The following is a 14,515-nucleotide window of genomic DNA, read 5'->3' on the forward strand; positions in this document are numbered from 1 at the left end:
AATCGTATAATCCTTGCCGTTATTTAGGTTGTTCAAAGAGCGATTACAGCCGCTGCAAAAGAGATTCATCTCTCAGCCCAGTCACCAGGCGAAAACTTCGTTATGGATTTGGCACTGGTTCATGTAGCACATTCCCGCATTCAGCGGCGACTCAACTGTTTATCACTCTTACTGCAAACCAAATCTGATATTGTACAAGACCTTCTAGAGACATTCTCGTGGGATGAAAACGAAATGGTGAGTTGTACTTCATCCGCCACTATTAAACAAGAGCTTAGAATGTATAAAAGAAATGATATAGGCTTGAATTTTCAGCATCTAGTTAGCAACATGTAAATAAGCTCGACGAGCGACGATGGAATTTCAGCTATAGGAAGATACGTCATTCGTGAACCAGGCCCAAACAGCAATCGCAGCCAAATACTTCTTTAGACGTCGCCTGCAAGCCTACTTTGTGAGATAAATACATCAACTAAACTTTGCTACCTAAAAAGGAGGTAGAGCAGTTTCCAATTAAGAATGAATTGAGTTTTTGTAAAGCCAAAATGAAAGTCAGACAATACAGTAAACCATTCAAAACCCAAAACAAATAAAATTAGCCGACGCAAGGTCGGGAAAATATGTCCGAGCGAGAACCATATTCGTATTCTCGGTATTTCACTGAAACTACAATGAGCGACAAAAATGTTGAGACGCTTCGCAGAAAAATTCGATTTTCGATCGTCTTCGAAACATTGCCCCCCCCCCCCCCCCCGCTTCTTTTCCCCCAATCAAACAGTGTTGATTTTTCTATTTATAAGACTGCACAGACTACAGCGCCTAAACAACATTGAATTAGGGCCGGGGCCTGCGAATATCAGAGAACTAACGCTAGATGCAGGTACAATAGAACAAGAGGCTAAATATCGAAAAGCATCATTTTCTAAAAGTGTCTCAGCTACTTATGTCGCTTATTGTAGCTTGCGACTGAGGCTGATGCGAGGAGTGTTTTCAAATGCAAATAACATTAATCTCTTTTGAATGATATTCCCCCGCGTGAGCCTCCACGGCAAGCTAGTTCCAGTTTAATTCCGACAAAACGAATATGACCTATTGAATGACATAGTGGCGCGAGTTTTTTTTAAGGCAATTACTTGGCGTGGTAATGCAAAACCAAAGCAAATGCCAATTATTTTACAAGTGAAAACTGCTCTATCAACAAAATTTCTATACCATAAATAAGGTTAAGGTCATTCCCCAGTATTGTACTGCGCATCCCTACTGCGCATAATTTCACAGGTGATTAGCGCGCTCGCATTAAGAAATGGCGGTTTTTTCCTTTCCTTTTTCCTTTCCTCGAAAACGAGTACGGTGACCTATCAGTTTTTTTTGTTTTTTTTGTTTTTTTTTTCTGTTGTTTTGAATTGAGTAATAAATTTCTCTATGTAAAATAAATATGGACCAATTCTCAGTGTGAGACAAGAAACATTCGTCGGAAACGTGAATTTAGCAAGCAATCGTGGCTATAATCATGGTGCTATTATAAGGATTTATTGGGTACAGACAAGGTGCTGTTGCTCCTAAACGAACATGGTGACCCCTCATTTTTATTTCAAAATTTAAGTTCCTATAATATAAACAATCAATAGGCAAAGTTTGACAAAAATCTCAGTGCAAGTTCTATTTCAGTGGAATGACCTTAAAGTGCACCTAACCCCAAAATTTGTTTTTCGCTAAATCGAATCTAGACTTTATTTGAAGCATTTGGGCGAAGAAATTTTTGAATTTGGTTGAATCCTCGATTTTCTATGCCCTTTCAAAGTCGCGCTTGAAGTGTTTCACGACCACGTTTTAGGGAGTCTGGGGCGGCGGTACCTGATGACGTCTACCCAGGAACCAAACACAACAGCGCCTCAGTCAACTCTCTGTATTTGCTCGAGAAAATGGAACACAAAACTAATCGTTCCGATATATTTTGGGACTAAAACGTCCAAGTTTTGTCTCAGAATAATTTCTTTTTCGTCACTGGAGTCAGAGTTAAGTTTCGATTCGGAAGACTCCGAAATAAACTTCGATCGAGAACATTCGACAACTGTGAACGCACTGCTTAGAGCTTTGAGAGCAATTTACAATATTTCAAGCGACGAAGGGGAAGACTTCTTTGCGGACGAGCTGCTTGTATATTAGGAATGGAAAGCTAGATACGAAGTGGAGGAGCATGCAAACGAAAAGCAAGAAAGAAAACTCAAGGACTGCTTTGGACAGTAATTTCGTCAACTAAACATAAGATTCCCAAGCGTGTTTATAGCCCATTTACATTTGTCCTTAGCGAGAATGCATTTTGTCAAGGTGTGATTGTTCTGTTAAATCCAGGTTGTGTTTTACTTTCAGTTGAATGCTTCATGTTTATAAGAGCAACGTACGTGTTGCAGTTTTCGAGACTTGATGACCTCCAAAACATTGGCTTCGATCGATTGAAAATCGTATTGTTTGGACCTGTATTTTTGAAGCTGCGGGAAGCAAGGCGGAAGGAAACATTTCATACAATTACCGATTTCACATTGTCACACGTTTTAAGTCGTAACTCCAAATAACCAATGTAAATTGTTCTCAAAGTTTGCAGTGAAATTCGTCGGATAAGCGAAAAGGATATGTTCCCTAAGCGGTCCGCAGATAATGTTACGCGGTCATATTTTCGACGCTATTGCACAGAATCTTTGTCGCACTGCTGATTTCCAAACCTTCGATATACTCTGTGAGTCTAACAATTTTGTTATCATCTAATTCTAAAGGATTAATCTTCGACTTTCATCTAAATCGAAAGAGAAATAAGTGTTGGTTAGCGGCGTACAGTTGCGATCTATTTACATATCAGTATAACGCTTCTTGATCATGATCGGATCACACAACTTTGCTGGTTATGTTATAAATACTGCGGGATTGGAAGATATAGGTTGTCGGTAGTATTTCTACAAATTGCTGGTTAGCTTTAAGCAGAAAATTTATGAAAATAGCGTTCGAAAGTCTGCGGAACAAATTCCAGTGAGAGTTCTTCAATGGTTCTCACAGATTCAGCTCGCTTGTTTCAGTTCGACAAAATCAACCATCGTTTACGTCTTTATTGCACCATTAGCCGATCATCGTCAGTAAATTGTACAGTATATCTTTCTTGAAATCTGGAATATGGCTGCAACAGCCGATAGCACCTCTGGAAGGCGTTTCTGCGCACTTTTCGAATGTGTATTGCACCATCCTGAAGGAAATGAGAGGACGTGAGATATTCAACCTTCCTGGGTAGACGTCACAAGAGCCGCAGGACCCATTCTCCTCAAACTCGGTCGTGAAACAAAATGGCGGTGTTTTGGAGCTATTGTCGAGATTTCGTCGGGGCACAGAAAATTGAGGATTTAACGGAATCCAAAAATTTTTTCGCAGAACTATTTCAAATAACAAATAGATTCGTTTTAGGGGAAAAAAATGGGGGGGTTAGGTGCACTTTAAATGAGAAACTTCTTTCTTTACACAGACTATTGATGCAATAGCCTTACAAATGTGCTTGGAGCGTATGGAGCCTAGTGAAGAAGATGTCAAGGACATGTCACGAAGGCAGGCATGGTGTGACCTAGTTTTGTCAGTGAAAATACCAGTAGAAGAAATGACCAGTAAGAGCTCTACAGGAGGCGAGGCGCGAATTGGGGAAAAAACCGAGTCAATCATTACACAGTGCAGGTATGACTTCATATATGTGATGTTTCAGTGAACGAGTCAGTCATGGAGCAACAGTAATAAGCATAACTCTGACTCTGAATTACCGATAGATCAACAGGAGCTGGTCGATATTTAAAATGATAACCCACCGCACTCGATTGGTCTAAACGTGTCACGTGACTGAATATGTATGTGTCGCCTGCTGCGAAAAATATTCAAACGAATAATAAACACAATGGCCTCTATTTGACTCACAGCTCACAGTTTTCCTCAAGCTTCGTTCTCGGAAGACTGTTCGCTTTTCGGAACAGATAATATCCGTGATCAAATATCCGAGCGCATTTTCGCGCGCTCATGTTCGCACCAAATGGAGACTATTTTTTACATAGCAACAACTTCGCATTTCCGTGAAGTTTGTGAACTGAATTTTTTTTTTCCTTGTCTGATAGATCGGTCAGTGGGTTGTGCTAAACTGTTATTATCAGGAGCGACACAGTAACGTTTTCGAATTTCAAATTAGACTTAAGTTAATAAATTAAGAAGTATTAATGGCTATTTTTATCAAATTTGATGATGTTTAGCACTGTAATAACCATCCTGTGAGACTCCAAATCGGTGTGAACATCGCTGATCAGCTCTGAGATAAGGAGCGAACATCATAAAAATGCTGCATTTGTCGAGGTTTTGAAAGCTACGAATTAGAATACCCTTGAGTCGAATATCCTCTTGAATAAAATTATTGCTAAAACCTAACAAACCCAAGGACTCTAAGTTAGCAAAGTAACATCATTTTACAAGATCTCGTTGATTAACTATGGAGACTTTCACGTTAAAAAACGAGGTAGATGTAAAGTATGTCTAATTTTTAAAGGTCACTGATGGTTTGATTGGTCCTTTAAAAGTTCTCAAGTCCGGTGACGTCGTACGAATTTTGATTTTGATTTACTAACGTTTCCATTTTCAGATCCATGTGGCAGCGTCTAAGTGCGGTGAGAATGTTTATTGAGCAAGTGTATCCATACCAAGATGAAATGGATCCCCAAGATTTGCAGAACACGTTAACACTTTGGAAGGTAAGAACTGGAACGTAAGAATTAAAGCCGGGTATAGAAAATGGTGTATTTCTGTGTTGTATTTTAAACTCATATGAACATTCGACCTTTTTTGCAGGCCCTTGGTGAGTGGACGGACTTTTCAAAGATCGATTCGCTCATTATTGTTGAACGGTTTTTAGTGAGATGCAGCGAGGATTCGATTCCAAGATCACAGGCGTAAGTTGATGATTTATAAATTATGGAGATATTAAGGTTTGGAACACTTCTTATTTTTATCCATCAATAGATTTGTACCAAGAGCAATTATTTGCTTGCTCTTTCATTAACATTCTACCACAAACCCAACCATGTTTTGTGCAGATCTATTTTCGATATAATACCTTATACGTGATTACCCTTTTAATGATGAATTATTGGCTTTGTCTGCAGAGACAAGCCTGAAGATCATAATGAATTCCTTCAACGTTGCAACGCTTTCTTCATGGAGATAGTGTCAGTGTTTTGCTTTGGGAGAGACGTGCATGAGTTGGATCCGGATGTGTTTGAAATGCTCATGCGATTTGTTACAGGATCGCAGTCTACTTATGAAACAAAAGAATTTTCGCCATTCCCTGAGTTCGGAATGGACAGCAGCCCGGTAGTGAGATCATTTCTCTTGCAGCAACTCATTAACTCCAAGTAAGTCTACCTTGGTTTGTATGTCTTACTGCAGTAGACGTTTAAATTAGAACAATGTTTCAAGTGTTCCGGCTCCCAGTGAGCAACAGTGAGCAACAGAGGAAAGAACTCCGTGAGAGACTCCGGTCAGCGAGAAAAGAGAGGAAGCAGGCTGCCAATCTGTCTGCGAATCTGCCGTTCGAGAATCGATCTGCTCACTTATCAACGAACTCATAAGTCATAAACTGAACACTACCAAGTAGACATCCTACTCGGTATCGAGAGATTGCTTAATACTACTACTGCAACTGCTACTGCTACTGCTACCGCTACTGCTACTACTATTGCTGCTGCTGCTGCTGCTGCTACTGCTACTGCTGCTACTGCTACTGCTACTGCTACTGCTGCTGCTGCTACTGCTGCTGCTACTGCTACTGCTACTGCTACTGCTACTGCTACTGCTACTGCTACTGCTACTGCTACTGCAACTGCTACTGCAACTGCTACTGCTACTACTACTATACACCAAGGTGGATAGAGGCAGTGCGAGAGAAAAGTGTTTGTCGCAAAGAAGACAACTCGATGACTCTGGCAAAGGCTCCATCCCGGACCTCCCGATCCGGAATTCAACAACATCTTTATATCAGAGTACTAACCGTTGCCCACTGGGCCTCTTGCCTTTTGCCTTTTGCCTCTTGCCTCTTGCCTCTTGCCTCTTGTCTCTTGCCTCTTGCCTCCTGCCTCCTGCCTCCTGCCTCCTGCCTCCTGCCTCCTGCCTCCTGCCTCCTGCCTCCTGCCTCCTGACTCCTGACTCCTGACTCCTGACTCCTGACTCCTGACTCCTGACTCCTGACTCCTGACTCCTGACTCCTGACTCTCGCCTCTCGCCTCTCGCCTCTCGCCTCTCGCCTCTCGCCTCTCGCCTCTCGCCTCTCGCCTCTCGCCTCTTGCCTCTTGCCAAAGTACTTACCTCTTATCTGTAACCTTTTCTGTCTATCACTTGGAGCCATTTCAAATTTTGTCCCTCTTTTTCACCTTCCCCCGATCCTAATGACAACTGAACGAGACTAGATCGTGGTTGCGTACAGTTTTAAGAACATATTGAAATTGCTACGTTTGCAATGTATGTAATCGTCCTCATTTAATTTCTTTTCAGTGACGGAAAAGCTAAGAAACACCTCGAGCGTTACCTTTACGGAGTTCAGGGTCTGTCATCAGAGGTGCCTCATATTCTGAATGTGTGTTTGCTCGCTGTGCAGTGTATGGAGGTACGTAAGAGGTCATATTTATTTGAAGACGGGCATGCAGTTGATAACTAACAAATGTCTGCTTTGGGAAATTAGAAAATAACCATTTACCGTTCCCGGGTCGTCCTTCGCTTTTCAAGGATCGAGTACATTCATCTTTTGATGGTGTGCATGATCAAGAATTTAATGGGTGATGACGGAAATTTTTGCCGAGTATTTTTTCAATTTTAGACAACAGTTACCAATGCTGTCAAGAAGAGTGTATTGGTACTGCGTAGCACGTCATAAATGTGTTCCTTTTATTTGTAGAATTCGTGGATCAGTTCGTTTTCCAGGAACGCAAACGTCGAACTTGCTATTAACATTGGCCTAATAACCAAGTTATGCCAAGACGCTCTTCAGATCCTGAATAAAGACTTCACAAGTTTCGAAGAACTGCAAGTGGATTCGCTGGAAGCGGTAGCAAAGGCGCGTTATATTCTAGGCGTGACTGCTGAGTACCTGTACATTAGCTGTGTTGGTGATGACGAAAAGTGGAAAAAGCCTGAAACGCGTATTGCCCTGGATTTGCTCTTCACTAATGTTAGGGCACTGTGTATGTCCGGTCGCTCCAGGTCGCCTGCTTTGTATCTTCTGAAACAGCTTGTCAAACGTTACGGGGGACACTCGATTGCCACAATTTCTCAAAATGAAGAGCTTTCATGGATTGTTCCCGCCGAATTCCAACGGAGAGAGGCGAGTCACTTGTTTCAAAGTGTCTGTTACAGCAAAATTAAAAACTTCATGGTTAGGACCGACTAATCTGAACATTTAAACATAAAAATCCCTCTATTGCCGGGCGAAGTTGTGTTTCAGTTTTTATTTTTTTCCAAGTTTTCTCCTGCCTAACAGGTCATATAGCTTATGGTGTAATATTCACCATCCTCGGGCCATACAAATTAACTTAATATCCGCATTTTAAAACTATGAAAGTCCCACGTGCTACATATACAAGGCAAATTTTGGACGTCATTATATAAATATAAATCGATGCGCTCTAACCTACAAAAGGCTGAATGACAATACCCCAGAATATATAAATGATTTACTTATCAGAAACTCTGACACTCATAATAGATCAACCCGTTTTTGTAATATAAACTTAATGTGCCCGCGATTTAAGAGAATTACTGAAGGGGGTCGAGCGTTTGCTGTGCGAGCCACGAAAGAATGGAACAAATTAAGTGTGGACATCAAACAGAGTACCAGTGTAAAATATTTTAAGCGCTCCCTTTTTAAAATAATTTTAGATAATCAAATTCTTAGCAAACTATTCCTGTAAATTTTTTTAAAATTTGTAAATAATCACATTTTATAAATATTTTACGATGTATGTAGGCTTAATTATTTTATTTTAATTATTTTTAATATTGTTACGATTGTACTATTTCTGTCTTTTTCTAAAATTTTAATTTTTGAGCGCCATTAGGTTATCAGTTTTAATACTGTCAAATGTTACCCTCGTAAAATAAAGTCTTACCTACCTACCTACCTACCTACAGGCCACGTGACCAGCTTCTTTAAAGAGCGTTTGTGTTAAATTCAATCAGTTAAAATGTAGAGAGTCGTCTCAGTAACTTCAGAGAAACAACTGATAGTTATCTAGAGTACTATTGATTGAATCATATAACACAATTATTCACGAATTCAAATAATTGAAGGACTTTTGTCGATTTTTCAACAGGATGATGGGATGACTCTAGACAGGTTCTTGGTGTATGGAGTTCTTTATCGGGAAGTAAGAGATTCTTTGGCAAGAGCGATCTTAAGTGGCAACACAGACGAACTTATCGCGTCATTAGAGGTAAAACATCCCTCCTTGCTTTCTTGAAATGACGAGTTAGCTTCAGTATTAAAATCGCAATAACACCTGTAGGCTCGATTACCAGCCGCTGTGGGGCGGAAATCGATCCTATAACACCTGTAAATGCAGTCTTTGTCTATTCTAATCATTCTGAGCATAGTTAATAGAGGGTAATGGTTATGAAACTCGACAAAGTTCTTTGTTGTATGTTTTTGTTCTCTTTTGTGGCCTTGACCGTACAAGAAACACAATAGTTGTTTACTACTGATTTAGGAGCTAACCAACAGAGACGTTTTGGTAACGTAATTCATGTATATTGTATGAATGCAAAACAAAAGATTGTGCACGGTCGTGGACCTTCCAACATAAATCTTGGCATCTTTGTTTGCTCCTTTGATGCGTGCCGGGATTCATAACCAGTCCCTTCAATTAACTATGTTCTGAGTGGTTTTTTTTTCTTTTTTCTTTTCTTTCTTTTTTTTTTTTTTTGCCTAATTAAGTTAATTTTATTCACTGTTTTGTTTAGTTTATATTTTGTGGCAAATAAATGGTTGGCTGTTGTTTGTTGCTGTTGTTGTTGTCTTTGAAAAGTTCTCTGTTGAGTTGTATCTCGTTGGCTCTTAAGTGATGTCACTGAAAGTCGATTTTCCAACTAAATACAGAATACATGTTTATTACCATAATTGAGATTTCCCGCAGGAAGTGAATCCGATAATTACTTCTTTATATGTTGTTGTTTACAGGCTTTACGTGAATTGCCAGGGCATGCCAAAGACATCGTGATACTGCTGGCTTTATACCGGGAGATCGCTGTACCACAAGGAATGTGGGCACGAAGCCAGCGTGACGTATGTTGCGTCTTTCTCATTTCGTACCTTTTGTATGGTCATGCAGGATCCTACCTCGTTAATAAATCTATTTGCCAAATTTCTTGATTATGTGCCATCTTGCAAAGTTTTCACACTCTGAATTTTGGTCGATTCCGCTAAAAAATATCAGTGATCGATATTGGGACATGATGGCATTACATCACTATGGTTGTCGTTTTACGTATGGGCAAATCACCGTTTGTAGTGATGTCTCAAGCTCTTTACAGTTAAAACTGCAGAAAAGGAAACTTTGTGTCCAAATTCTCAGCTAGAAATGCATATCAAATTCAGTTATTGTACAAACTATTGTTATATAATTACAATGTATAAATTATAATGTATTAATTAATTAATTGTAATGTATAATTGTAGAAATTATTCGTATACTTCAGCCATGTCATGACGTAACAGAGTTAAATAAGTTTACTTTTGTTTATCAGTTCCTGAAATTCCGTATCGGCAACGAGGACTTGAACACAAAATTGAAGGTGTTGGTCTTCCGAAGACGTGCGCTGTTGAAAGCTGCGAATCTTATGATGAATTACTACATTCCAGCACAGTTGCTACAAGAACAATAGCGTGGGAAGAGTCCATGATCGATATATCAAAATTTTTAACGTGGCCCCGATGCTTTCTTGTCAAAATTGCAAATTCTCTAAGATTCTTGTCTGGTAATTCCCATAAACGACTTGATGCAAAGAAAACAAGACCAAATGTAGAAGTTTGGCAAAAAGCCTCGGTGCCGTGTTAGAATTTTGATATATACACCTTATTCCAAAGTGGCCACCATTTTAATATTCTTTTGTTTTCTTGCAAATTAGCCCTTGTTGCCTTGTTCTTAAAATCGAAATTCAAAAGAATATTTCCCTTAAACGAGGCAACTAGGGCTAATTTGCAAGTAAACAAAAGAACACTAAGATGGCGGCCATTTTGGAATAAGGTGTATTGAGGGTAGGTTATTACTAATACTTTGTAATCGATGGCGTCGGTCGCGACGTTTCGTGCATACATATATATAATAGGAGACTGCGCGACGTAAAATACACAGTTTTTGGGAAAATAATTATTATTTTACGTTTTATTTTTTTATGCTGATTTCGAAAGTGAATTTCATTGGTAACAGCAATGGTACCAAACATTTCAGTCATCGACAATGATTTTCAGTTGTATTATTTATGGTCATATGATGTTTTATATTCTTCAGAGGTGTGCACTGATAATAGATGTCATTCTGAAAAGGGGCAGATTCCTGTCCACAAGTGTAAGTCGCATTATCGATTCTGTTAGTATAAACTTTGATGCCATTATGTTTCAGATGTTAACAGATTTAAGTGAAATCCGGGTATATATCGATCAATACAATGTATATTTCGACCCAATAATTTTCTGGAAATGCTCAAGTCAACAAGCAACAAACATAATTGGTTTACATTTGCCCACTGCAAGTCGTAACTCTCAAGGTTAGCCTCTTTACTAATATATATGGTGACTCCTCAGAAATGAAAGTTGTAGAACGATTTTTTGTAACTTTCCCTGCCTGAATGTCCCTACAAAACACTGTTTCGAAAAATACAATAAAACGGATAGATCACCATTCTCGCAAAAGAGGTATGATGGGCCAGTCGTACCCCGTTTATGTCTGTTCTGGTACACTTCAACGGTTCAAGTTACCCTTTGCGGTAGCTGGAACGTAAAGTAATACTTGGAAAAATAAATTTGATAGGTAGAAAATCTCGGGCATATGGCACAGTGTAATATAATTTACCCTTTTGAAGGTCTTAGTTGCACCCTCGAGTAACGATTTTAAGCACACTTTCAGTTACATCTTTTTTCCTTCCGCCATTTTTTTTTTTAAATTTTAACTTAAAGAGGATAATTTGTACACCAAAATTATGCAAAAAGAATGTAGGTCACCGTGCTCGTTTGAGAGAAACCATTTATTTCGCCGTTGAGCTCAGCTTGAAGGAAATCTCTTGACGTTGTAAATGTACACGCGCTTGTGCGCGGGCTTATGGTCGCAGTAGGGATGGGTGACGAAGTATCAGGAATAGTCCTCACCTCGGTAAATTCGTTGTATCTGTGCTATTAACATTAAATGTCTGTTTTTATGTAGGCTCGAAATTTGGCTAAGGATATTTTGAAGAACTCTCAGGGACTGGGATTTCCGTTCCTTTCCTTCCAAGACACCGACAGCGTGGTAGAAAATGCTTTGCCGGAGATCTTGTTTCACGTGACCTCTGTCCTCCAGTGCAACAATTTTGATGGGCTGCTGGAACCTTTAAAGGCGATTATACTTGTTCCAAGTAGTATGCTGGTAGGTCGAAAATTGAAACTGTAACAAGTTATGACAATTAACATACTACTGCAGAATTCCTATTTCAAAACATTGCTTCAAAATGTACGTGACAAGTTCTTGCAATCCAAAGCTGTTTCTCTGACTTCTTCGGTTTTCGGTGCTATTTGGCAGTTCAGAATCTGAATTTATTTTTTTCTTCTCTCATATCAGGCTTTTGCGAAGATTTAAACTGTAGACAGCGGAATTCGAGAGAATAATTTGGATCGTCAATATTTTTTGAACATTTCCTCGCAAAATTTGAACTGACCTGAATGAAAATACCTTAGCGCTCTCTGCTGGCTTGGCTTATGGCGGGAAAATCTAGATGCGACCGTAATGAACGCCAGCGTGTAACTTTCTGATTTGCTGTATTCTTCAAGGCAAGGGATAAATCAGAACTGAGGGGTGGACTGTTTGACTTTTGAGGGGGGTGAGTGATTTTGAAAATATATCTTGCAAGCATACTATAGTACTACCAAAAAAGTTTCAAGCACACGAGCACCGCCAAAACAAAATTCACGCGTGTTCAGTGAGCCGAAAAAAGCATGCTTCACGGAGAAAAAATACATAAGCGCGTCCCGATAAAAAAAAGAAAACATTCCTGGTGCATGAAAGAGTTGAAAAAAATCATGCCCATACCAACCCACCCACCCCCTCAAAAGTTAAATGGTCCACCCCTAAGCATTTCTTTCGAGTGTTCATAGTGACGCGCATCACACCCTTTCCATTTAACAATAATTCTGACGTCGACATACCGTCCACGAGACCCCCACTTCTGCCATTTTTATGGATCAAATCAAACGAAATTCATCACGTTTCCACAAAGAAACTAATATTATTAATAATGGTAACAGGACTGAGTGAAGTCCAATTCGGTCTGTAATCATAAGAGTGATTAACAAAATCGGACGACCGCGAAGCGGGAGTCCGATTTGTTAATAACAAGTATGATCACAGACAGAATTAGACTACACGATGTTCTGGTACCAGTTAATCATAACCGTTACAATTTCTCACAAAAAGTAAAAGATCCATTTGAAAAATAGCTTTTAACGGTCAGTTTTAAATATGAAAATTAAAAATATGGAGAACAGCGGGAAAAACTTCTGTAAAGTTAATTTCTTTGAAAACAGTCACAAGGGATAGACCTCCTAAATTTTACAAAGTATTGCAATTGTTACGATTAATGATTATATAGTGCTGACTACATTATAACTTACCCTTTAAAGGATTCTTTTCTCCCGACTATGCCAGAAGACAGCTTTGGGGAGACTATTTCAGCCATGTCGGAAGGAGGTAGCTGGTATGGTAAGTATTAAGGTATCCACTCGTAAAGCAATTATTGATGTTAACATGAAACCGATCTTCATTAAGGACGAAATGAACTTTTCCCGATGGTTCCCTATTTACTAACATAAGTGAGCAGATATAACACGACTGAGAAACGTTTCTCTGTCTGTCTGTCTGTCTGTCCAGCTGTCCACTTTGTCTTTGTCTGTCTGTCTGTTTGTCTGTTTGTCTGTTTGTCTGTTTGTCTGTTTGTCTGTTTGTCTGTCTCAGTGGCTTACTTTCCGTCTTTCCATCCGCTCATTATTCTATCAATTCGCACTTATTCGTAAAAAAGGGTTTTGTACCACTTCGATATAAATTGGAAAGACAACAAAACGTATTAAATTAGATGGTTTTCAACGAGGTTGATCAATTTCAAATCGTGATGAAATCCTTTTGCCTTTACCCTGTTTGTTTCGTCTAGGACGCTCTGATTGACTGTATTATCAACCTCTAAAAACTGAGAAACGGTCTAATTATGTTTTCGTTTTTTAGAATGCCTAGCAGACCAATTCAAAATCTTGATGAAATCCTTTTCCCTTTACCCTGTTCGTTTCGTCGTAGACGCTCTGATTGACATTTTATATTATCAACCTCTAGAGAAACGTTTTAATTGTGTCTTTGGTTTTTAGAATGCCCAGCAGGCCATCGATACTTTGTTGGTGATGTAAGTATTACACTTTATTTCTTTATTCACGCTCAATCGTTCTTCAATTTCTTCGTTATGTCCCTAAAATTCGTTATGTTCTTATCAGTAATCGATGGCATATGCAATTATATTCATTCATTTAAAATTAACTTACTTCAAGCTGGATCTATCACATTTACGTATCCATTTCATGTATTTTAATTCATGTATCCATTTCATTCCCCGTAATCAATCCGTATATATGCCGTATCAGCCTCAGAAACCAATACTTGAACGAATTATCCTTTTGTATCAGGACCCTTCCCTGCAAAATAGTTTATCTAACAGTTTTCACCGTTTTGTTCTGATAGTGCGGTAAACCAACTGAGACGCGTGATTGTCCCTCATGTGAATCGGGGGTAGCAATTGGAGGCACAGATCACAACTTAGTTCAAAATAACAAGCTTGCAAGCAGGTAACCATTCAAGTAAATAATTATTGAAAAGTCACTTGAGTTAATATATCGTAAATGTACGGAGCTTTAGTCGACGTGATGTTTTTATTACTTGTCAGACACGACCGTTCTAGCACTGGGCACATATTGGGAGACCCCCAACGAATAATTGCAGAACGAGATCTTTCTCCCGCAAATGTTAGCCTTCTGAGGGTCATTCTCCATTCTGCCATGCTCGCCGGAGCCTACCAACAACCCGAGGTAAAACTGTTTATGTATTCAAGGGTTAAGAAACAGATAAGGTTTAAAAATATGGATTTGTCTAGGCCAAATGGTTCATCATTAGACTTCACTTTAACAAGATAACAACCTGGTTGAAAGGGTTGCGTAGGGCGAAACATTTCGGATATT

The 14,515-nt window shown here is 39.2% G+C and overlaps 1 protein-coding gene across 1 annotated transcript in view; it reads left to right on the forward strand.

The window, feature by feature from the left end:
• The window catches only part of LOC145476414 (E3 ubiquitin-protein ligase rnf213-alpha-like), a 72,995-nt gene that overhangs the window by 42,328 nt on the left and 16,152 nt on the right, over positions 1-14,515 (forward strand). Inside the window, exons 52-66 of the mRNA XM_081455380.1 lie at positions 28-237; positions 3,506-3,708; positions 4,652-4,760; positions 4,858-4,958; positions 5,172-5,420; positions 6,556-6,667; positions 6,956-7,381; positions 8,370-8,489; positions 9,233-9,337; positions 10,563-10,619; positions 11,472-11,672; positions 12,923-13,001; positions 13,655-13,689; positions 14,022-14,125; positions 14,224-14,365. Of these exons, the coding sequence (XP_081311506.1) occupies positions 28-237; positions 3,506-3,708; positions 4,652-4,760; positions 4,858-4,958; positions 5,172-5,420; positions 6,556-6,667; positions 6,956-7,381; positions 8,370-8,489; positions 9,233-9,337; positions 10,563-10,619; positions 11,472-11,672; positions 12,923-13,001; positions 13,655-13,689; positions 14,022-14,125; positions 14,224-14,365 (2,253 nt within the window). The remainder of the gene's footprint in view (positions 1-27; positions 238-3,505; positions 3,709-4,651; positions 4,761-4,857; positions 4,959-5,171; positions 5,421-6,555; positions 6,668-6,955; positions 7,382-8,369; positions 8,490-9,232; positions 9,338-10,562; positions 10,620-11,471; positions 11,673-12,922; positions 13,002-13,654; positions 13,690-14,021; positions 14,126-14,223; positions 14,366-14,515) is intronic.

This window comes from Orbicella franksi, chromosome 1, assembly GCF_964199315.1.
Source record: "Orbicella franksi chromosome 1, jaOrbFran1.1, whole genome shotgun sequence".
Lineage (NCBI taxonomy): Eukaryota > Metazoa > Cnidaria > Anthozoa > Scleractinia > Merulinidae > Orbicella > Orbicella franksi.